Genomic DNA, 26,545 nt, shown 5'->3' on the forward strand with positions numbered 1-26,545 from the left:
CCAGATTTTAATTGGAAAACTTAGGTACTGTCCTCGAAACTCTTTGTTATGTTAATCGAGTGTCTGTTAGTTTGAATGTTCGTAACTGCATTTGTTGTAGGAGTGGATGTTTATAAGTTTGAAATTATCAACAATATGATAAAATGAAAGCAAACATATCTTCAGCATATCAAACATGAATAAGGATGTTGTTGGACTATAAATGAATGGCGGATGATAATGTGATAAATGGTGTGTGGAACGGCATGAAGAGACTTAACTGAAGCTTAGTGGGTTTATAACTGATTAGAAACAGTATATTCATGGATCATGATGCGTTATAAAATTTTTAAGGGATACCAAAATTCTTGCAGCAATATTAACAATTAACCTAGCAAAATGTATATAAGTGTATAAACCCAGTATAAAGATTTCAAAAAGTTTTCCATGAATTTTGTTAGAGAAGATGACGGATACTTAGACGTTAGTATAGAAGAGAGTTGTCACTCTGGCTAAGTGGCTCCAAATGTTTAAAAGAGATATTGCATGATGTGGTCAGCTGATTGGAAGATTTTCCCACCAATGTATAGACACTGTATTAGATGAAAAGATAACTTCACACACATGTTAAAACTCGTTGAAATCATTTATCATTGTACATATATGTCATTACCGGGTAATAGTTCATGCTTATCTTGCTGTGTGTGCAAAAATGTCAAAAGTAACTTAGGAGTACTTCACTTCATGTCAGAACTAAAAAGGGGGCATATTGGCATATTTGTGAAAAGAAACTTTAAGGACTGGCTGTATGGTCTTTTCTTCATCTTAAGAATTGAACTTTGAGATGCAAACCAACAAAATACAAACAGTCAAAAAGAATGCTACTGAGAGTACTCATTAATTTCCAGACAGGCAACTTCAAGCAAAAACATGACTTAATTTAGTTTATTAAGGCTGGGAAACTTACAAGGATGACAATACTTACTTAAACATTGAATTTGATTGGTTGAGCTGTAAGATATCTGTAATATCTGAATTGAAAATGGATAAAGAACTGGACAAGCAAAATCAGACATTTCTAAGCATATGACAAATGAAAGAAAGTCAATGCAAACGGACAAATACATTAGAACATCACCTAAACAGTTGTTTCTAAATGGAGGAAAGAGATTCAACAGCTGAAAAATAATAAATAACACAAGAACACTCCTGTCACAACTGAACTTTAAAAATGGACTTTCATGATAAAACCTAACAGAGTTTCAAATCAAAGACATAAAGGCAAGCTTGGATGGAGAGTTGTTCATTATGGTAGCACTCATACCACATCTTCTTATATCTATCTAACGACACGAATATATACACCATGCCTTGAATTGAAGATTTCTTAACAGCAAAGAATAGGACAGTTTGATGCAACTGATCAATATTGTTACTGTTTGCAAAGTGGAGAATTTTAAACATAGAATATCGATATGATAAGATCAACTCTGGCATTAATTGTATAATAGACCCAATCAGCTAATTACACTGCATTTCTAAACATTATAGGGTAAAGCCTAATTTAACGAAAGCCATCAAATAAAGATAAGTATATGAATCCAGATCTGTTTTGAGCATCAACACAGTTTGTCGTTGTTCATCTTCCTCCAAAAAATATATGTATCCTATGAACCAATAAATAATTGACCAAACCAAAGAAAAGACTTCAACGTACATTGTATATGGAATTAAAGAAGAAGACAATTTTGAATGCACTCTTTTATTTACTCATTGTATGCTGTCTCAAATGATCTCTTACTTATCTATTAATACAGTTGCGAAGGACAATCAAGCTAGTAATAAATTAACACCCTATTTTGAAAATAGGAGGGATGATAATCACAGTTTAGTAATCAGGTTGTGTAATGACCATGTATATGATGTAGTACAATAGATAATGTTGATTGAAACTGAATATTGGATGAATTTTGGTATTGAAAAAAATAGCTGAAATCATAAAAGTAGATATTTAGAAGGAGAAAGAGCTGTATGCCTTACAAGTTGAAAGTTTAGAATTGATTGAAGTATAAAACAAAGAAACGGGAAACAAGGTAAACAGTTTTTGAATGCAACTTCTAAATGTACAAACTAATGAATTTATCTGTGAATGATACCAATAGAGATATTGTCAGTCATAAGAACAAAACAGGCAGCTGCAGAATTTAAAAATGGAAAATATTTTAACATTTAGTTACAAGAATTTTTTAACCAAGGAAGAATTAAAGAAGATTGAATTCACCAACATTTGGAACTATCTTTTATTACAAGTGAGAATATTTGAAAGGAAGAAAAAATGTCAACATCTAATTGAGGAGAACATGACTACAATAAGAATGGAATTAAGATTTGACAGATTAAGTGAAATATTTTCTACAAAGACTTTGATATATGTGGAATTAAAGACAAGTTTAAAAGTTTTACTGGCAGAAGACACATAGAATTACCAGTAGATACTAAGAATTTAGAAACGACTTAACATGCAGATGAACTTAACTTATATCTCTTCATTGAGTATTTTGAAGCGTTTTTTACCGACTATAGCCTATATACAATCAATTGCTGGCAGTGTTGATTAAGATTTGTTTAGGAACAATAGAATAAAGAAATTGCACAAATGATGTAAAATAAAAAGAGAAATGGATTGTTCTATGGCATCAACATTTTTAACTGTGAGCTACAACTCATGTTTGTTATTAACATTATTAATTTTTATATGTGGACATGAAATATTTTATTCATACTTTACAAATTTTTGGAACAATTTATTCATTTACGCTGATACTGCAAAAGATTCATCTACAGACTACAGCAGGATAATTTTATCTAAGAAGTTAATAAGAGGCCTAGGAGTGTATCCTATACCTAACACTGATGATGCTTCAAAAGGAGACTTTTATATATTTAACAACTTTGTAAACTTTCTGTAAATAGTTCTTATCTTTGTGTAATACTTTTATTCTCCTGTACATTTACTATTTAGTAACTTTTATACTTTGAACTGCTTTTTTTTTAAATTTTATCCTTATGGGGTTTTAAAATTAAAATAGGTTCAGTTGTGTAATATATTTTTTTTGCTAATGATGTAAATTTTCAAGTGAGTTTTTTACACAAAATCTAAAATTGGCATTTATACTGAAATATGCATAACTTACAAACATTATTTCTTGTTTCTGTATCCATCGCTGGCTTTTTTCAACATAACTTCAACTGTATATATCATGTATATTGGCATTTATTTGAGTTCTTTTTTTATATTAATCATTTTTTGATGATGTAAGAAGTAGTGTTTTGAATCCTTGCCCGTGCTTTAATGAAGGATAGTGCTAATTGGTTGTTTTGATCAGATGTAATAGTGTTTTTTATAACATTATATAAATGATATCATTGTCACATCCCATTATGAATAAAACATATCTTAAGTTTTATTAGGTATATTTTTTAATGCCATATAAGGGTAATGAGAAATATCAAAAGTTTGTGACTTATAGGTCTAATTCTTGATTAGTTGATATAGTAATGTATGGCATATGCATGCAGTCTTTTAATTCCAAAATCTCTTCACTACACACATTGCTAAGTTACTAGTTATATGCATGGTGAGTACTTGAGGAACACAAATACTGCATGGTAAATATTTCCAACACGAAATATGGCAATGGAGCTGACGAAGAAATATGAAAACACACTAATTGGAAGGTACAATGGAGTCACAAGGAAAGACAAAAAGTCACATGAACACACACATACTTACTAGAATGATCAAGTTCACAAAAGACTTAAATTGAAAGAATGGATATTGATATACAGAAAAAGAATTTTCATGAAGGAAATTTTAAAAGTTATATGAATAGGCCAATGGGATAAATGATGCATAAAAAACGCAAAGGCAAGTGGAATTAGGACAATAAAGGCCATAATGTTTGACAACATAGATAGTTTGCCCAGAGTCCTGTTAAGGGAAGTTTGTTGAAGGCATGGAATGGTGTTCAAGTAAAAACTGAAGGGAGATAAGCTCTTACAGCATAAAAAATAGTCATCGCAGAAGGAAAAACATCAACATACATTTCCAATATGAAGAGCTGGAAATACACTACTAACTCGAGGCTTTTAACTACCTTAACTGGCTGGTAAGCTCTCACACTGTCAATACAAAAATGTACTCATGCAAAAAAGACGTGCATGCATAGTTAATTGATATCTTTGATAGTTTAACAGATGTCTTTTGTTTCCATATATATTTTTTGCAGTTGTTAAATTCATTTTTTTCGTTGTTTAACCTTAAAGACATGAATAAGAGGAAACAATAGATAAAAGATACCTTAATCTGGAGGTCACTATTTCAACAAGTTAGGTTAAAACCCACCTGTTATTAATAGCTGATACAGTTTTCTTATGTACCTTATTATAATGAAATAAGTTTGATTTCATTTCACATATCCTTCTTGTTTAACAAAACATCCAAGTAAGATGTCATGCATATCCATAAACGATTAAAGATAACTAAATGTTCTGATGGATTTTGTGTCAATAATTTTTCCAACACCAAAATTTACAGTTTTGAGAAATTCATTACTCTTTATTCACTGGTAACATGAGTTATAAGCATGTCTTAATGCCTAAATTCACTCTTAGCACCTGTTGTACCCACTGTTGAAATCAGTCATATTTTAGAAGGTTTACTCAGTTGTTTATTAAGATATATGCATGTTAGTATAGATAGCTTGGGTCTCTGTAATTGTCCCTGTATAGTACACTTCCTCTTTAGTATTATGTACAATGTATTTCCTACTGCAAAACAAGATTTCCTGAATCAGATACAAAAACTTCTTATGAAAAATAAAGTTGTCAGCATTTTGAGAATTTTTGTGAAGATACAGCCAGAATGCAGAACAATACTAGCAGCTGTGAAATTTAGAGATGTTTTTGTAATATACATCCTAAATGATCATCTTAACGAGGACTTCAAAACAGATTTGTATAGAAAAGAGAAAAAAAACCAAAGGAACAGAATAACAGCCAAGATTAAGGATTATTATTTTCATCATTAATGTAATCATCTATAGAATGACATTTTTTGGTGGCTGATCAACATATTAGACATTTTTCTGTCCCAAGACAGAGTTGTTAAGTCCAAAGCTGCTTGGGGATTTATTGTTCTACTAATTGATGTTTTAACAAAGGACTAACAACGATGTGTTGGTAGGTATATCTTCATCATTATTGTTGTTTTGTTGTACAGTTTTATATGTTATATGTTGTACAATATCTTTACCTCACAAAATATTCCTTTCCTTCCTTTTGAATTCATTTCTTTTCATTCTCATCCCCATTGTTATATATTTTAAGTATAGCATGTATATTGGATGTAGCTAATTGTGACTACTCCTTGGAAGCAAATTAATGCCACAAGCAATAGTGTAGTTTATTTTCCATGTAACATTTAACATAGCTTTTCAGATAGAACAAATTTTAGTTTATAAAAGAATAGAAAAACAAAAAAAGAAAAGTATTGATTTTGAACTTTTCAAACTTAACTTTTTGGGAAAAATACAATACAAAAATAACTCAGGATCAAATTCTATAGAAAATGCTTTCAGTTGTATATTTTATTAAACGGTGGGAGGATAATCCTGAAAGTAAAATAGCAGTTTGTTCAGTACAAAACCATGAGTCCAAAAAAACATAAAATGATATAACAGTTTGAACAATGAAATGACTAAATTATAATCTATTTTGCACCTCTGTTCTTGAAAAAGTTTTTGCTAAATTTGTTTATCAGATATCTTAAGATGAACTTACAAACAGTGAAACTTACAAAAGCATGTTTTAAAGCCCTAACACCTAATTAGCTCACCTGGCCTGAAGGGCCAAGTGAGCTTTTCTCATCACTTTGCATCCGTCGTTGTTGTCGTCGTCGTCCGTCGTCGTTGTCGTCGTCGTCCGTCGTCGTACTGTCTTCTCCTCTGTAACTACTTGGACAAATTAAACCAAACTTGGCCACAATCATCATTGGGGTATCTAGTTAAAATGTGTCTCGGTGACCCGGCCAACCAAAAACCAAAATGGCCGCCATGGCAAAAAATAGAACATAGGGGTAAAATGTAGATTTTGGCTTATATCTCTGAAACCAAAACATTTAGAGCAAATCTGACATCGTTTTATCAGGTCAAGAACTATCTGATTTTCAGATGAATTGGAGAACCCGTTGTTGGGTTGCTGCCCCTTAATTGACAATATTAAGGAAATTTTGCCGTTTTTGGTTATCATCTTGAATATTATTATAGATAGAGATAAACTGTAAACCGCAATAATGTTCAGCAAAGTAAGATCTACAAATAAGTCAACATGGCTAAAATGGTCAATTGACCCCTTAAGGAGTAATTGCCCTTTATAGTCAATTTTTAACAATTTTTTGTAAATTTTTAACAATTTTTACAAAATATTTTCCACTGTCACTTCTGGGCCAATTTAACTATAGATAGAGATAACTGTAAGCAGCAAAATGTTTAATAAAGTAAGATCTACAAACACATCACCAATACCAAAACACAATTTTGTCATGAATCCATCTGTGTCCTTTGTTTAATATGCACATAGACCAAGGTGAGCGACACATGCTCTTTAGAGCCTCTAGTTTAATTTACTAGTATCCAATTTGAGACCCTGAATGATAGTTTCATTTGTTCCCAGCCAATTTTAGCTTCCCAAATCATTTAGACAACATATTTATTTTGTTTCAAAGTATACACATTCCATCAATCTCCAACAAGGAGGTATGATAACACCTATTATTTGGCCCCTAGAAATGCAAAATTATTCAACCATTTCTAATGATGTGAATTTACAAATAAATTAACAAGTTGCTTACATCTTGAAACATTGGTGCTAACAGGTAACTTCCGATGTCACTATGGTGTCATAAACATTTTAAAAAATTTGAAATTTACTTGGCTATTTCACGTATAGTTATTGGTCAGAATATAAATGAGCCAAAACCTTACCAAAAAACACATTTCACACTTATATATTCCAACGAAGATTGTTAAATGACCAATACATCAACCTGTCTTTTAACACTTTAATTTGTTGTGGTTGCCAGGATAATACTGCCATTTTTTGTCAGATCCTTTTAAATTTGAATGAAGATTTCTTATCAAATCCTTGGATGAGTGGTATAATAAGACAGACGTGAATTGGAGGACCATTTTTGGAGGGGGACATATCATGTTTTTTATTCATTTCTACTTTTAATGGCAATCTTTTTTATGAAACAAGGTATTTAGAGTTAACCACAAAATTTGGAAAGTAGCCTTGATAAATTGTCTCAAGAATAGTAGATAGAGTTTAGCCAGTCACGTTTGAAAAATTTCAGAGCAAGTCTACCATTGCTTTAATGTTAACAGGTTGAAGAGTTTTTGATTGTTATTGGTCAATCAACTTTTCAAGAACAATTGGTCATAGGGACAGACACAAATTGGCTACAGGGACAAAGCACTTTTTGTTATACAGCTATTTGCCTTCATCATATAGTTGTGTTCAAAAGAACACTGTATTATTGGTACATTTTTAAAAGCAATAGAAAAAAAAGACCAACAAACATTTGGTTTATAGCTGTGATTAAAGGAAAATACTACTACAGTGCAACCTGGTGCAAACTGCCTAATCTGACACCTGAGTATTCCATAATCCTGCTTTAACTGACACATTTTCATGGTCACAAAATATGCCTATCCTTGCAGTAAAAGCCTGAGTATTCCAACTATCCTGCTTATCTGACTTTTTATACGGGTCCCCCCAGTGGGTATCAGATTAGACAAGTTACACTGTATCAGTTAATATTTTACAAAACTTTTGATCTCACTTATTTTTCACACACTGTTATTATATTATATTTCAGTCTGGATGTCTCCTTGCAACAAAGAGGATGAGAGATTTAGAAGATAAGTTTGAGAATGAAGTAATATTAAGAGCAGAGAGAATAAGGGATTCACAACCTAAAGTTGATCTACCATCTAGGCCACCACCAAAACTACATATACATAAACAGTGTTGCAGCCATCAAGCAGGTATATAGTAATTCCAGACCCTAAGTTGATCAACCAAAAGTTCTTTACAATACTCACATACGCAAGTCCCAAAGTTGGTTTCCTTTCTCAAACTTTAGTTTGCCTCATTCAAATGTTATGTAACTTATACACAATGCTTATTACCACAAAATACAGATCAAGTTTGAACTTTGGTGGTGTAACTTTAATTATTTTAGAGTTATGTCCCTTTGCAAATGGAAAAAATGCTAAATCATTTTGTTTCTGTTCCATAACTTAAGTTAGCCTCAACCATGAAACTTATACACAATACTTTATTCCACAAAATATAGATGAAGTTTGAATTTTGGTGGTGTCACTTTAACCGTTTTAGAGTTGTGCTCCTTTACAAATGGAAAAATTGCTGAATTTTTCGTTTCCATTCTATAACTTAAGTCTGCCTCAATCAAATATTATGAAACTAATACACAATACTTATTGTCACAAAACTCAAATCAAGTATGAATTTGGGTGGCACCACTTTTACTATTCTAGAGCTATGCCTCTTTACAAATAGAAAAAATCCTGAATTTTTAGTTTCTTTTCTCTAACTTAAGTCTGCCTAAACCAAATGTTATGAAACTTATATACAATACTTATAACCACAAAACACAGATCAAGTACAAATTTTGGAAGTGTCACTTTTACTGTTTGTCAGTGATGTCCCTATATGGCTTTAATTGATATGCAAGCAGGTGCATCATGTGTGTACCATGGACACATTCCCCATTTATTTAATTTATGAAACCATACAACTTTTGGAAAAACATGAAAAATAGAATAATCACTAGTATCCTTTTGTTTACTTTGATAGAGGACAGCTGTAGCAGCAGCTCAGACTCTAGTGACGAGGATGACGATGATAACGATGATGATGAATGGATAGAGGAACTGAACAAAAAGAAAAAGCATCCATTCAGACTCCATGAAGAGTTATGGTACAACGATCCAGGAGAGGTAAGCAAATCAACCATACAGTCTCCATGAAGAGTTATGGTACAATGATCCAGGAGAGGTAAGCAAACCACCCATACAGACTCCATGAAGAGTTATGGTACAAAGATCCAGGAGAGGTAAGCAAATCAACCATAAAGTCTCCATGAAGAGTTATGGTACAACGATCCAGGAGAGGTAAGCAAATCAACCATACAGTCTTTATGAAGAGTTATGGTACAACGATCCAGGAGAGGTAAGCAAATCAACCATAAAGTCTCCATGAAGAGTTATGGTACAATGATCCAGGAGAGGTAAGCAAATCAACCATACAGTCTCCATGAAGAGTTATGGTATAATGATCCAGGAGAGGTAAGCAAATCAACCATACAGTCTCCATGAAGAGTTATGGTACAACGATCCAGGAGAGGTAAGCAAATCAACCATACAGTCTCCATGAAGAGTTATGGTACAACAATCCAGGAGAGGTAAGCAAATCAACCATACAGTCTCCATGAAGAGTTATGGTACAACGATCCAGGAGAGGTAAAAAAAACAACCATACAGTCTCCATGAAGAGTTATGGTACAACGATCCAGGAGAGGTAAGCAAATCAACCATACAGTCTCCATGAAGAGTTATGGTACAACGATCCAGGAGAGGTAAGCAAATCAACCATACAGTCTCCATGAAGAGTTATGGTACAACGATCCAGGAGAGGTAAGCAAATCAACCATACAGTCTCCATGAAGAGTTATGGTACAACGATCCAGGAGAGGTAAGCAAATCAACCATACAGTCTCCATGAAGAGTTATGGTACAACGATCCAGGAGAGGTAAGCAAATCAACCATAAAGTCTCCATGAAGAGTTATGGTACAACGATCCAGGAGAGAAAAGCAAATCAACCATACAGTCTCCATGAAGAGTTATGGTACAACGATCCAGGAGAGGTAAGCAAATCAACCATACAGTCTCCATAAAGAGTTATGGTACAACGATCCAGGAGAGGTAAGCAAATCAACCATACAGTCTCCATGAAGAGTTATGGTACAACGATCCAGGAGAGGTAAGCAAATTAACCATACAGTCTCCATGAAGAGTTATGGTACAACGATCCAGGAGAAGTAAGCCAATCAGCCTTTCATACATCACAATTACTTTTTGTACTATGAGGAAAACAAATATAAAATTCAATACCTTATTACTTTCAGGGTAAAATTCTGTTCAGTCCATATCTCTTTATCAAGCTTTCGAGGAAATAATAAAGTTTTCCACCCCAATCTCATATTTTTGGGGTAAACTGGTTATCTATTTGTTCCAGGCAGATTTTACTGATATTAAGAAAAACATATTAAGTAATATTTTTTAAACACCTGTTTACAAGATGTATTATAGGATACTGTTGTCCGTCTGTCTGTCCGCCAGTTGTCAACATGTTGGACAATAACTCAAAAACACTTTAACCAATATGCATGATACTTTCATGCTTATTTATATCTATTAACTTGAGTTCCCTATCAATTTTTATAAATTTTTTGATTTTACGGTTTATTGGGTTTTATTCATTGAAAAAAGGTGATTTTCCAGTTTACTGAACAATAACTCACAATAACTCAGAAGTTTTCATGAAACTATGATGAATTGTTTTTTTTATATATATAGATTTTAAATTTTATGTTTTCTAGTTATTTGGTTTTAATCATTAAAAAAAAATCTCCAGTTTTTAGGACAATAAGTCAAAAGTGCTTATAGTAGTTTTCCTGAAACTTGGATGACTGGTTGATATAAATTAAAATCATTTTTTTTTCAATTTCATATTTTCAGATGAATGCAGGTCCATTGTGTAGATGTAGTATAAAGTCCAAAAAAACAGGAATTAGACACAACAAGTATCCTGGGGAAGAGGTAAGGCCAAACAATGTACTGTGGATTCATTATTCATTGGATACCAATTTTCGTGTATTTCGTGGGTACAGAACCAAATTAAATATTTTACAAATAACAAAATTACTACAGGTATGTAAGCAGACTTTAGTAAAACCATGAAATCAAATATTCACAAAGATGTGAGTTTTCCTCATTCCACGAAATATCCACGAAATAAAATTAATTCACAGTAGTTGTTTGCTACCTTTTAAGGAACTTTTAGTTTAATCCTTTTGAGAAATAGTTTAAAAATTTTGTTTCTTTTAACAGTGAGAATTTTGTCAAACCTATTTCAAGCAACTTAATATTGAAAGTTCCCTACTGAAATTCTCATGTTTATAGATGAGGGAGGGTAGGAGGGGTCCTGATCCCGAAATCCGGGCTTAAAAACATGAAATCCCGAGGTCCTGAAATTCGAAAAAAAGAATTCCCGGATCCCGCTTAAAACATCCCATCCCGGAGTCCTGATAAAGGTCCTATCCCCCCTCATAGATGACAAATGACCTTAAATAATGTTACATATCCTGGTCTACATTTAAAAAGGAACTTTGACAGCAGAGCTCTTGGTCTTAAACTTTAATCAGTACTCAAAGTACAAAGCTCGAAACATCAAATCCAGTATTTTGATTGGTTGATTTCTAAGTCTGAGTACAATAATCTTGTTCGAACTTTTTATGACTGAAAGGCCTGGACTTAACTTAAAACCAAAACTATCAACAATGTTTCCATAAGATTTTGTAATGGAAAAACTCAGTTGAATGATACTAATCAAATTATTATTTATTATATATAACTATATTATGTAATTAATATTTCAGGCAATATCTGCATGTGACCCAGAAAGTAACAACAGTAACAAATTGTATCATTACAAAATTTCTATGTCTCCACCGACAAACTTTTTGGTAAGTACTGATACTCAAACAAGGAACTTAAGTTGATGTTAATGTTGACCTTGAACTCTGTATACAAGTGTAATGACCATGTGCTATGAATATTTTCAGGCAGTTTTTCCACATGAATGAAAGCCTTGATGTGTTTTGCTTTTGTGAAGAATTTGTTTTGTTAGTATATTTTGAAGAATGGATTATGGGCAAATAAAACAGAAAAAAATGTAGCCATTATTCTGTCTTTGATATTATAGTCTTTGTAAAAGATCAAATTTAGGTTAGGGGATATTTTTAGATTTTCAATGATTTTCCATTAAAATATATATTTATTTTCAGACTAAATGTCCCAGTATTATTGACTACGACAACCATGAGTATATATTTGAAGGATACTCTTTGTTCTCCCACAGTAAACTTGAGAATGTAAGTATAAGGCCACGGTTTTTTAATTTGTTGGTTTACGAATTTTTTTCATGAAAAAGTCGGGTCGGTCGGTCGGCAAAAAAAAATAAAAAAAATATCTTTCAAGACAGAAAAATATGCAAAATAAATATATATTTCGTCTTTCTAACAATATGTTTGATATGCTTTTTTGTCATCATTTCTTTAATTTTAGTTCGATGAAATATTATTGCTCAGCTGTCATAAACATCGCATGACATTGTCTAGAATAATTTTCCGTAAAAAAGGGGGGGTGTGTGCACAGACAAAGATGAAATTAAATCGTCATTTCACAAACAAGAAAAACAGATTGGCGTAGCTCTATTCCAGAAAACTTGGTGAATGATGATCTTCAAGCACGAAAACTGATTAAGAAAAAAAATGTAAAAAAGTCATACGAAAATAAGTTTCAACACACGTGTCAAAAACGTAATAGACTCGTCCACTGGAAAAACGAGAATATCGGGTTAATCTGTTGTCATGCATTCATTTTATTTTTTTTATCCAAATGGACGATATTTTTTTTTTATTATCTATGAAACAAGAAAATTCCAAATGATTTGTTAATATTCAGTACTTTAACTTGATGTCTTCAACCTGTCCACATTTGGGCAAGTCTATTTCTATGAGATGATGCATCTTACGGACTGATGACAAATAAGCGAAACGAATTTATAGTGTAATAGGTTTTAAACATAGGTTTCGTTCCGTAAAATTATTTGCGCAAACAACATTTCAAGGTCAGTTAAAATTCATTTGTCTATGTTTAGAAACGTAAACTGGAAGTTTTATTTTTTTCACAACAGAAAGTGTTATCTATTTAGTTAGTGATTAATGCATTTCATTTCATAAAAAAAGAAAATTTTAATTATTTGCAGGGATAATGCATTTGTTAGGATCGGCAGGAATAAAAAAGCATGAAAAGTCAATTTTATTTTTATTCTGGAAATGGGCAAAATCGGGTCGGCGGATCCGTAAACCAACAAATTAAAAAATCCTGGCCTAACTAGTTCTTTTCATTCCAGAGGTTCTCTGCACATTGATAATGAATCCTTACATCCAAAATGTTCTCCACACATTAAAAAAAAATCACACTGCAACATTTTGAAAATAAGAAAAGCTAATGCATCAAAAGGATAACAGAAATCAGATATTTCAAAATAAAACGGACAGTACAACAGGCAACATCAACTATCAACAACTGTCCCACTGAAAAAATAAATATTCCAACTAAGACAAAACTACAAAAAACAATGCATGGTCCAAATTGCCAGATTTGGTACAGGCATAAGATGTAGTGCAGATAAACTACCGGTAGTTTGATATGTGTACAGTATAAACATACTTTAGGCTTTTGGGACGTGATTGCATTAACAATAAACAACAAGTTTTGGTGTTGTCATGAGGTAATAAGAAAAAGGGAGACAGAGTCATGTTGTTTGGTAGTTGTGATGTCATAATGTATTAGTTTGGTAGGTCAATGATAATTATTTGGTATGCATCTGTATAAGCATTGGCACATTTCATTTCCGCGGAGATTATTTGAACTCGTCCCCTCTGCCATGGTTCATTGCCTTTGAAACATTTACAAAACTTGTATGTTCAAGTTTTTGTTAGGTCAGTTTTAAGGGAACCACTTAAATGATAAGGAAAGGGTTTTTAGTATGCACTTTTATAAGCATTGCCAATTGTCATTTCCATGTGGGTATTTGACCTGGACCTTCAGTCATGGTTAATGACTTTGAATGTTTACCATAATTTGCATGTTAAAGTATTGCCATTTAAATTTCAACATTTGCGTTAAACTATCAAAGTTACATGAAGGAGAGACATATTCCTGTGTCAACATTTACTAGATTTGATTAAAAAGGATCCAGCTACATGTAAATTAAGATATTTATGTTTTGTTTGTAGATTCCTGTGTGTAAAGTTATTCGATTCAACATAGAGTACTCAATACAAATAGTAGAACAAGAATTATTACAGGTTTGGTTAATTACAAGAACTTTTTAATTACAGTATATTTCAAATAAATTTTCCACATAATTTTTGTTTTGCACTTGATGAAACAAGTATAATGTAATACACAAAATGGTAACATGAATTAAAAAAAAATTGAATAGTTCAACAGACCAAATCAACCACCAGCAAAAGACTCCTCAAAAATGAAACATCTAAGAACAAAGAAAAACAACACATGGTATAGGTAGACAGACTTGATATAGGCATAAATGTGAAGGGGTGAAATCAGTTTCACATGAGAAAATGTGCAGAATCTTCTCATTTGTCTACTTAACGTGAGGGTACCCAAATTACCTATTTTGACAGTTTTTTCAACTACGTTTATTTATGATCTAGACAAAAGCTTCCATTTTGTAGGCGTTGTTTTTTCATGTAACCTTATTTACAATAGTATATAATTCCACCAATTTAATTTTGAATCTATATTGAATCATAGAAAAAATGGTTTGAACCGACCTCCAAACAATCCATGATTGTTAAGAGGAGTACCCAAATTGCATCCATGCATATTTTCACATCCTAAAACACAGAATAAAACATGGAGGGATTGTGGTTTAATAATACATTGCTAGAAATTGTTGTTTGAAAATGTATAATTTGTTAAATTTTTGTTTTAAAATACTTCAACAAAAGATGTAATTTTTTCAAGATTATTTTAAGATTAGATTTTAGAAAAATGTAAATTAGTCATTTAATTTACAATGAATATATATTTTTACAGAATTTTACAGTGAGGAGTTTGGATTTGTTCTGTAAGTTTTTATTCACGGAGATATTAGAGTTAGTGGATATTGATTGGAAAGGTCCTGGTGATTCAGAACATTGTAATAGATTCCACTTAATGCCAAGATTTGCTAGATCTTTACCAGGTAAATATCATGTAACATTGTTATAGATTCCACTTAATGCCAAGATTTGCTAGATCTTTACCAGGTAAATATCATGTAACATTGTAATAGATTCCACTTAATGCCAAGATTTGCTAGATCTTTACCAGGTAAAGATCATGTAACATTGTAATAGATTCCACTTGATACCAAGATTTGCTAGATCTTTACCAGGTAAGTATAGTATCATGTACCATTGTAATAGATTCCACTTGATGGCAAGATTTTCTAGATCTTTACCAGGTAAATATCATGTAACATTGTATTAGATACCACTTGATACCAAGATTTGCTAGACCTTTACTAGCTAAATATCATGTAACAATGTAATAGATACCACTTGATGCCAAGATTTGCTAGATCTTTACCAGGTAAATATCATGTAACACAGGGTTTAAGGTAGAATTTTGAGGGCTTTAGTCACTTTTGCATGCTATTTAAATCAACCTTATTTTGTGTAAAAGCAAGGGACCAATGATGTTTATTACTAGCTTCATCTTTTGACTTTGTCAGATTTTAAGGGATTGAGGCACCAGCATGATTGGCAGTTATTGTATGATTTGACTGTTTTGGCCATTATTATGAAAGATTCTCACATGGAATCCAGAAATTGAGTTCACAATTTCTCTTCAGTTTATTCCAGGGGTTGTTCCAATCCTGATCAACAAAAAATGGATTCTATTTTTTTTAAACAAGGAATCACAGCAGAAATTAACTTGCAATGATTATTTCACTGCATAATCATTATCCTTATAAAAGGTCTAAATCAATATTTGGAAATCATTTCTATTAAGTTGGAAATGTGTAAAATCCTTTTTGAAACTATTATAATGCCTGAAAGGAGGTTGTAAACAAATCAACAATAGATCACGTTTACTACTTTCGGTTTTAAAATGAAACAAAAACGGGAAGTGACACATGGATAATAAATTCAAAACGAGTCCGGATTCATCAGGAAATTATCATTTTCGATTGAAATTCCTTTAGTAAGAGATATATATTTGTATCTCTCGTTTAATTGACTCTAAATGACTTCGTATTTTATGTTTTTAATGTCTCTAAATAGTCAAAAGAACTGTCCGGGTTGTTACATTTTTGATTAAATGACGAAACTATATTCCTGGTTGTCGAAATGCCGACTGACTGATTTTCCTGAGGAAATAATTATGATGGTCTTTCAATTATGGGGTTTATTAATAATTAACGGATTAGTGACCCATCCGATGGTGATAAGCGGATTAGTTGTATCACAACTTGTAACACCTGTTGAAGATGTTAATTACCTGGAGGTCTTAAACTTGTCAAAAACATAAAAACAGGTAGATTTATAGTTTTTATTGAGAATTTTTTTTTACACTTTCAAAATTAAAGTGACGAAATTGATTTGAAATACTTTCGTCAATGAGAAAACACTTTCATAAAATACGAAAGTGACAAGCGCTAGCAAAATCACTGTGTAACATTGTAATAGATTCCACTTGATGCCAAGATTTGCTAGATCTTTACCAGGTAAATATCATGTCACATTGTAATAGATTCCATTTGATGCCAAGATTTGCTAGATATTTACCAGGTAATATCATGTAACATTGTAATAGATTCCACTTGATGCTAATATTTGCTAGATCTTTACCAGATAAATATCATGTAGCATTGTAATAGATACCACTTGATGCCAAGATTTGCTAGATCTTTACCAGGTAAATATCATGTAACATTGTAATAAATACCACTTGATGCCAAGATTTGCTAGATCTTTACCAGGTTTATATCATGTAACATTGTAATAGATTCCGCTTAATGCCAAGATTTGCTAGATATTTACCAGGTAATATCATGTAACATTGTAATAGATTCCACTTGATGCTAATATTTGCTAGATCTTTACCAGATAAATATTATGTAACATTGTAATAGATTCCACTTAATGCCAAGATTCGCTAGATCTTTACCAGGTAAATATCATGTAACATTGTAATAAATACCACTTGATGCCAAGATTTGCTAGATATTTACCAGGTAATATCATGTAACATTGTTATAGATTCCACTTGATGCTAATATTTGCTAGATCTTTACCAGATAAATATCATGTAGCATTATAATAGATACCACTTGATGCCAAGATTTGCTAGATCTTTACCAGGTAAATATCATGTAACATTGTAATAAATACCACTTGATGCCAAGATTTGCTAGATCTTTACCAGGTAAATATCATGTAACATTGTAATAGATTCCACTTAAAGCCAAGATTTGCTAGATATTTACCAGGTAATATCATGTAACATTGTAATAGATTCCACTTGATGCTAATATTTGCTAGATCTTTACCAGATAAATATCATGTAACATTGTAATAGATTCCACTTAATGCCAAGATTCGCTAGATCTTTACCAGATAAATATCATGTAACATTGTAATAAATACCATTTGATGCCAAGATTTGCAAGATCTTTACCAGGTAAATATCATGTAACATTGTAATAGATTCCACTTGATACCAAGATTTGCTAGATATTTACCAGGTAATATCATGTAACATTGTAATAGATTCCACTTAATGCCAAGATTTGCTAGATATTTACCAGGTAAATATCATGATGTAACATTGTAATAGATTCTACTTGATGCCATGATTTGCTGGATCTTTACCAGGTAAATATCATGTAATATTGTAATAGATTCCACTTGATGCCAAGATTTGCTAGATCTTTACCAGATAAATATCATGTAACATTGTAATAGATTCCACTTGATGCCAAGATTTGCAAGATCTTTACCAGGTAAATATCATGTAACATTGTAATAGATTCCACTTGATGCCAATGTAACATTGTAATAGATTCCACTTGATGCCAATGTAACATTGTAATAGATTCCACTTGATGCCAAGATTTGCTAGATCTTTACCAGATAAATATCATGTAACATTGTAATAGATTCTACTTGATGCCAAGATTTGCTGGATCTTTACCAGGTAAATATCATGTAATATTGTAATAGAATCCACTTGATGCCAAGATTTGCTAGATCTTTACCAGATAAATATCGTGTAACATTGTAATAGATTCCACTTGATGCCAAGTTTGCTAGATCTTTACCAGATAAATATCATGTACCATTGTAATAGATTCCACTTTATGCCAAGATTTGCAAGATCTTTACCATTCATCTAATGCCAAATTAGAGTTTTTACCCCATTTTTCACTGAAAAAAGAAAATAGTAGTGTGGATGGGGCATTCCTGTATTTTGGACACATTCTTGTTTTTCTTCTAATCCTTCAAACTTTTTCAGAAGAACCAAGTTAAAAAAATTGTATACCTCAAGAATGTTTTGAATTATTGACAACTTATTTTTTCAACATTAAATTCTCAAATTCTTTTTTTTTTTTTTTTTTATAAAATAATATCTTTATTGCATTTTTCTTTGCTGTTGTTACAAATTACTCGACCTACAGCAGTTGGCCGAGTATCCCTGTGAATTAGTCACTGGATAACCAGGGAATTTATTCAGTGAATTCATATTTATAGATAGTTTGTTAGTTTTACAATTCATGGTTATTACATACATTTTACAAACTATATTGTTTCATGATTACGGAAAGTGTACAGTTTTGTCTGGTTTTGTTTCTAAAGATTAAAACTTTATGATCATTGACCTTTAACCTTATTGATGAAAACCGTTGAGGCTGGTTGATTAATTTATACGTTTTATTGATACTCACGAACAACTTAAACTTAAGTTAAAAATTATATGTGGTAAGTTTCGACATTGTAAATGTAAATTCATATGATTAAGTGATAAAGTGTGTAATAAATGCATTTTGAGACAAAATTCTGTACATTTTCACAAAGCATGCTGTTTTGGTTTATTACCACGTGTTCAGATATATTGTCAACTTTTGCTACACAAATTTTATACATGAAAATATATTATATCTAGCTATTCATGATCATATGTATATTTTTACATCATTTAAAAATTTTTAAATTCTCAAATTCTTTCATTTTGTTTTGTAGAAAATGGGAAGGAAATTTTATCCATGAATGAAGTACTGAATTATCTGTTAAGAAGCTCTAAGCCTATGGTAGATGAAACTATGCTGAAACAAGTCCAGGATTACGATGCCAATGACTGGCAGAATATTGTTGATGATGTCAGAGGAATGGTTGTCACATACCCTGGAATGGTTGGTTATTTCTAACTTCAAAATTCCTGTAATATAAAGAAAAGAACATAAATGCTGTAAAACTATTTTTTTTAAAGAATATTTTCCTTTTTACCCTGAAATGAAAGTGGGGGGAAAAAGACGAGAGAGATTCTTATTTCTGTCATCAATGCTGTCAACTGTCTGTGGTTAAAAAAAATTCAGACTTCATAACATTGTCAAACCTTCATGGAATTTTATGAAATTTGAAATGTAGCAGAAGACTTATTCCAAGGAAGATTTTAGAATTATGTTTTTAGTTTATGTATTATACTAAAAAATGCATTTAACATTACACTATTTGATTGACAGAAGAAATTACACAGGACACAAGTAGAAATTTTTGTTTTTTTTTATAGAAATATCAGATCATTACCACACCATTTTCAAGCAATCATGCTTAACTTGTACGTTATTTATAGATTATTTATAACAAGATGTGTATAATTTTCAGAAACCGTGTTCATTACGAATAGACCAGTTAGATAGAAGTCATGGGGAGGATTTTGAGGATGATGGTTCAGTTTATCCACTAATTATACATTTTGGTATCCGACCGGCACAGCTGAGTTATGCAGGAGATCCTAAGTATGCTAAATAAATACAACATAGCTATCTAGGTTTGGTTTTATAAAGGATTCAAAAAAAGTAGTAAAGTCAATGTTAAAAGTGTTCATCAAATGAAAATTTCCAAAAGGCATCTCTTATGTAGAATTTGGAAGAGACATCAAATGAAGTATGAAGGATTATTGGTACCCTCAAAGTTAATGATAAAAAAAGAAGATGTGGTATGATTGATAATGAGACAACTCTCCACAAGTGACCCAAATGACACAGAAATTAACAACTATAGGTCACTGTACTGCCTTCAGCAATGAGCAAAGCCCATACACCATAGTCAGCTATAAAAGGCCCCAAAATGACAATGTAAAAAAACTCAAACAAGAAAACTAATGGCCTTAGCTTATTTATGTAAATCCTTTAATATTATTTAGTGAGCTATATAAGATGAACTAATTGATTGTGTTTAATTTTCCAATTAACATCCCTGCGGCAATTGTCCCATGATTCTCATAATGCATCACATGGTATTGCCCCTTTTAATCATAGATTGTCATTAACATTGCCTTATTTTGTTTCAGTTATCAGAAATTGTGGAAACAATTTGTCAAGTTCAAACATTTACTGAACAGCAAACCCAAAATCTTATTCACAGACAAACAAAAACTACAACAGAAAGAAGATCAGCTGAATGAATTAAGATTGAAAAAGTAAGTTATGACCCTTGCAAAGTGGACAGAAAAGGAAGTTTTGATCCTTGTTTAAGAGGATTTTTTTGGTCAGAATATTGAATATCAAATCTTAAAAGTATTTAATGTTTAAGGTATTTATATTACATTGTTGTAGTGAAAATTGTAGACCGAGTTCGATGAAAAGTATTAACGACTTTGTATTTGTACTTGAAGGAAGATGATTTCTGAGTAAACACAATTGATACAGTAGAATTTTTAGTTGATTTACTGAATTCAAACAAAATTCTACTGGCAATTTGTTATGATAAACTGGATAACTAGGACAAACAGTAATGTATTTTTGGCCTCAATGAGAGATTAATTGGGTGCAAATTGGGTTGCTGGCAGTACAAGCATGTACGTCTAGCCAGTAAATGCCTTCAAATCAAAACTTGGATGCACAATTTTTTATCATTAGTCTTTGAATAAATGCCCTGAAATTTATTGTATTATCCAAACGGGAATGTTGCATAAGAAAAGATAAATTGAAGCAAATCAAGAAAAAGATGGCTGATTCTGTGTTGAAATGCTTACATTTGTATATATTTTCAGCACAATGAAGAGAGAGGTTACTGTAGAGATCAGTGCTAAAGGATTCGTTCGTACAGGGATAAAGTCAGACATCACCCAGGTAAGGGAGTTAGATAGTAGAGATCAGTGCTAAAGGGTTCGTTCGTACAGGGATAAAGTCAGACATCACCCAGGTAAGGGAGTTAGATAGTAGAGATCAGTGCTAAAGGGTTCGTTTGTACAGGGATAAAGTCCGATATCACCCAGGTAAGGGAGTTAGAAAGTAGAGATCAGTGCTAAAGGGTTCGTTTGTACAGGGATAAAGTCAGACATCACCCAGGTAAGGGAGTTAGATAGTAGAGATCAGTGCTAAAGGGTTCGTTTGTACAGGGATAAAGTCAGACATCACCCAGGTAGGGGAGTTAGATAGTAGAGATCAGTGCTAAAGGATTCATTTGTACAGGGATAAAGTCAGACATCACCCAGGTAAGGGAGTTAGATAGTAGAGATCAGTGCTAAAGGGTTCATTTGTACAGGGATAAAGTCAGACATCACCCAGGTAAGGGAGTTAGAAAGTAGAGATCAGTGCTAAAGGGTTCGTTTGTACAGGGATAAATTCCGACATCACCCAGGTAAGGGAGTTAGATAGTAGAGATCAGTGCTAAAGGGTTCGTTTGTACAGGGATAAAGTCCGATATCACCAAGGTAAGGGGATTAAATAATAGAGATCAGTGCTAAAGGATTCGTTCGTACAGGGATAAAGTCAGATATCACCCAGGTAAGGGGGTTAAATAATAGAGATCAGTGCTAAAGGATTCGTTCGTACAGGGATAAAGTCAGATGTCACCCAGGTAGATAGAATTGTATGTATGGGTTTTACATAGAATAGATTCCAATCATCTGACAGACAAAATTAACCTGAGATTAGTACTTCATATTTTTTCTTTATAACAAAATCAGAGAACATACACCTGGGTAACACCCCTCACACAAATTTCCAACTAAAGAACAGTTAGAATTTTTTGAAATACATAAAAATAAATTCCTTGTAAAGAGAGCTATGGTCATGAATAGGTATAAAAGTTGTTTTTTTTTCTAGCACACTATGTTGATACCAGTACTCCTAGATCATTTAAGATTTCACAATGCTTTGACAAAGCTAGAAAAAGATATACAATATAACTTCCAAGATAGAGGATTATTACAGGTATGTAAAAAATTATTACAGGTATGTACACATCATTGTTACAACTCATTTTTATATATCATTGGGTATTAGTGAATTATTTCCTAAAAAAGTGAGAAATAAGTGTTGTCTTCACAACTTTTCTAATTGTCCACTGTTGAATTTCAGAATTCTAACAAAAAGTAACTTTTATCGAACCAGTTATTTATATTTTTAAAGCATCTTTCTCTGCTTAATAAGGTCAAATAGGCAAAGTTCTGTAAATGTTTTATGAAAAATGAAGATATTTGGTTGTGATTTGGTTGCTAATTGCATACATTTTTTTATTTTTAACAGTTTATTTTTAGAAGTGAACAATAATGATTATAACCCATAATGTATATGCAAATTTATCTTCATTTCCACTGGCCTTGCTTTGATGAGGTACCACTTCTAGTGCCACAAAGAACTTTGTTTAATATTGAATATTTATGTATACTTTTAGCTTGCCCTGACACATACATCTTATAAAGTGAAATATGGAACCAACACAGATCATGCCAGGAATTCATTATCTAACTGTGGGATGAGACAGTTAGAGTATGGGGACAGAAAAATACATTTCCAACATACTAGGAAAAGAGGTACTGCAAAATGCTTAAATAACTTTTAACATTTTTAATAAAAGAAATCACGATAATATTACACATAATTTGAGAAAAAATATAATGCACAAGTGTTTTATATAATAAGTTTATTATTAACTGGTCATGATACTGGAAATATTGGACTTAATTTTTTTGGTTATGAAATGTGAGAATAATTGTGCTCCTTTACTCAAAGTGATAAAAAAATCAGTTAATTTGTATGAGTAATTCATTTATGTTTCTTCTTGATCTGGTATGCATTTCCATAAATAAAGAGGGTATTCAAAATTGAGAAGGAATTTTTCTTTTGTCAAAAATGGGGCTGGATTTTGTTTGTGATATTTGGTAAAGAAATTAAAAACAACTTTTAGAGTAATGAAAACTATAGTCATTGAAGACATCCACTGCATACAAGACTCATACTTCTCACCATAGATAGTCCTAAGGTATTGATTGATAGTTTTTATATAGACTACACATAAATTAATGGGGAAATAAGTGCTTTCAGAATATTCTTTTTAAAAAAAATAGGAAATGTATTATTATGATTTTTTAACAACTAAATAGCCCTATCATGATGTCATTTACATTTCAGGAATTAATATATTGATAAATATCATGTCTAGAATGGGAAATAAGGAGGAAATGTTATCAGAAATACCGCACAATGAAAGGTTAGAGTTCCTGGGAGATGCTGTCGTAGAATTTATAAGCAGGTAAGATTTCAGGGTGTTAATGCAAACTCAGAATTCAAAATTTGATGGAATAGATATTTTTCATTGATTTGTATCTGCAGTAAAAGCTATCATAACATTTTAGGTATCTGGTATATGGTAGGTTACTTATTAGAAGTGATTATCTCAGGAAATGTTAACGAATTTAAATGTTATACTAAGTACAATATTCCTACAGGAGTGTATGCAAACTTTGACAAAACCACTAAATCAACTATCCACAAAAGCTGAATGTTTCCTCCATCAATGGAAATTGGTATTCATGAAAATGACGTCACAATACTTCTTAGATAAGCTTAGAATAAAAAAAAATAGCCCATTGAAAACAGATTCATTATGGTATACCATGTATCATTTGTCTGTCTGTTCACACATATCTTATGAAAAGTGTTAAAACAGATTTTTACAAAAAAATTTACAATGTTTAATTTTTGTTTTTGCACATTAACCAGCTCTGTTTCAATTTCCAGTATGTAAGATCATTGAAACTATTATTTTTGTAAGTAAAGAAAAGAAAATCTGACTGACATGTATTTAACTCTTTCTAGTGTACATCTGTTCTTTATGTTCCCTTGGCTGGAGGAAGGTGGACTGACAAGTTATAGGACAGCTTTAGTACAGAATCAACACTTAGCAGTACTGGCTAAAGTTAGTATCCATTGAAATTATTTTACCGTACTGTACTTTACGGGTAATATTTGATTTGAAAGTAGTATTCATCTACTATTATATTTACCAAATAAAAATAAGGTTATATAGGTAAAGTATTGTGCATAGGGCTCAAAGGATATAGGAATATATCCTTTGTTTGATCCTGAATCTGAATGTAAATTAAAACACTACAGATGCATGTCTTATATACTGGCAACTGTCAAACACATTAATAAACTAAGCACTTTTCTGCAGAAAGTTACCTAGTGAGATTACATGTTTACAATATGATTTAGATAACTTTGATATCACATACTTCTTGAATCTTTAGTATATATGTCAAATTTGATGCTGAAGTTATTTTGTAACTTTGAGTCATTCAGATATTGGTATAGGTTTAAACATTGTACTTGTAACATGATTTTTTTTTATTCATAAGAAGTTAAATTGCATTGGTAAGTATTTGACTAGTTTCAGTCCAAAAATAGTCAACTTCTATAACATTGTGAAAGTGTGGCAGTAAATGTCTTCATGCTGTTTCATAGTTATTTCTAATTATGTACGTTTGTTGTGTGTCAATGGATCAGACAAGTCTGAAGGTTTCAATCTTTTGTTTGATTATTTTCCAGAATCTCCATTTGGATGAGTACATGTTATATGCTCATGGACCTGACCTGTGTCACGAATCAGATCTCAAACATGCTATGGCCAATTGTTTTGAAGCATTAATGGGTATGTAGAACTTCAACTTGGTAATAGTTTAATCTATACTTAATTAGTATTTTTTCTTCTGTCTAATGGTCTGTTTTGGGACTGGCAAGTGCTGTTGAATGGTTTTGAATTATTTCACAAAGACCAAAGAAAACCAATAATGAAACTTTACTCAGAATACCAAAATACCAAAAAATGAGCCACAAGAAGCCAAACAAATATAAAGGAATGGTCAGCAGTTTTTTCATCCTTCACAACTAATAGGCATGGTTGGCAGATTAAAGATTGTTTAATATATAGAGTAGCCATGATCTTTGATTATGATGTCTGCTTAGAATCAGAATCAGCCATAAATCTAGTTAAAATGTATATGCAACGTTATAACATTGTTTTACAGGGGCATTGTTTTTGGATGGTGGTATTGAGGTTACAGATAGAATATTCTCTAACACTTTGTTTGGTGATAGTGACGAATTACTACAGACATGGAAAGAGATACCACTACACCCTTTACAAGAAGATGAACCTAATGGAGACAGACACTGGATAGAATCTAGTCCTGCTTTACAAGTAAGCTTTATTGATTGCTAATGAAAACATGGATAGAGTCCAGTTCTGATTTATGATTTACAGGTATTAATTCAGTGTCAAGCAGATAATTGGTACATTACATACTTTCTCCAGGAATATTTACCTTTTATTCCTTTGCTACCACCCTGATGAACAATCATTAATTCTATTCAAACTTTCATAGATGTTATTTTTCCTACCAGTTTCTTAGATGGGCTATTGCAGAGGAATAAAAGATCTACACTAAAACAAGTTCTCTTATTAGAAAATATTTGTTATACCAATTTGAAAAGTATTGTCCAAAAGCATCATTTTGTAAGTTAAGTTCTTTAGATTTAATGTAGTTTTATATTTTTACTCATTTCAGAAGCTGATCAAATTTGAAGAAATTACAGGGATCCAGTTTGATCACATCAGACTGTTAGCCAGAGCTTTTACAGTGAGATCTGTTGGTTATAATAACTTAACATTGTAAGTATCCGTTTAAGGCGTGGTTAAAGTTTCTTCACTGAATATTAAATATGAATTCACATAACTAGCAAATCATTGGTTGTGCTTTGTAATTTAAGGCCGTCTGAAAAATCAAATGCAATGTTTTTAAAAATAGAAAAGTTGTTTTTATTTTATTTTAAAATTGCTAAATAAGTACAATTATTAAAACAATGAATATTCCAGACCTGCCAACTATCCCGATTTTCGCGGTATCATCCCGATTTTCATCCCTCAACCCGAATCCCGATATTGGGATCGTAAAACAAGTCAAAAACCCGATTTTCACAAAATATACCCGAAAAAATTATTGGTTACCGATTTTGAAGTTTTTCTGATCAACTTTTAAAAATCTATA

General features: G+C 31.8%; 1 protein-coding gene across 1 annotated transcript in view; it reads left to right on the top strand.

The window, feature by feature from the left end:
• LOC143063163 (ribonuclease 3-like) overlaps positions 1-26,545 on the top strand; it is a 42,945-nt gene that overhangs the window by 10,255 nt on the left and 6,145 nt on the right. The window contains exons 6-23 of the mRNA XM_076235152.1: positions 7,919-8,087; positions 8,920-9,062; positions 10,865-10,945; positions 11,785-11,871; positions 12,193-12,279; positions 14,212-14,283; positions 15,041-15,188; positions 19,231-19,400; positions 19,873-20,006; positions 20,561-20,689; positions 21,263-21,341; positions 22,320-22,427; positions 22,891-23,029; positions 23,628-23,748; positions 24,315-24,414; positions 25,047-25,149; positions 25,526-25,698; positions 26,066-26,169. Coding sequence (XP_076091267.1) covers positions 7,919-8,087; positions 8,920-9,062; positions 10,865-10,945; positions 11,785-11,871; positions 12,193-12,279; positions 14,212-14,283; positions 15,041-15,188; positions 19,231-19,400; positions 19,873-20,006; positions 20,561-20,689; positions 21,263-21,341; positions 22,320-22,427; positions 22,891-23,029; positions 23,628-23,748; positions 24,315-24,414; positions 25,047-25,149; positions 25,526-25,698; positions 26,066-26,169 — 2,147 coding nt within the window. The remainder of the gene's footprint in view (positions 1-7,918; positions 8,088-8,919; positions 9,063-10,864; positions 10,946-11,784; positions 11,872-12,192; positions 12,280-14,211; positions 14,284-15,040; positions 15,189-19,230; positions 19,401-19,872; positions 20,007-20,560; positions 20,690-21,262; positions 21,342-22,319; positions 22,428-22,890; positions 23,030-23,627; positions 23,749-24,314; positions 24,415-25,046; positions 25,150-25,525; positions 25,699-26,065; positions 26,170-26,545) is intronic.

This window comes from Mytilus galloprovincialis, chromosome 2, assembly GCF_965363235.1.
Source record: "Mytilus galloprovincialis chromosome 2, xbMytGall1.hap1.1, whole genome shotgun sequence".
Classification (NCBI taxonomy): Eukaryota; Metazoa; Mollusca; class Bivalvia; order Mytilida; family Mytilidae; genus Mytilus; species Mytilus galloprovincialis.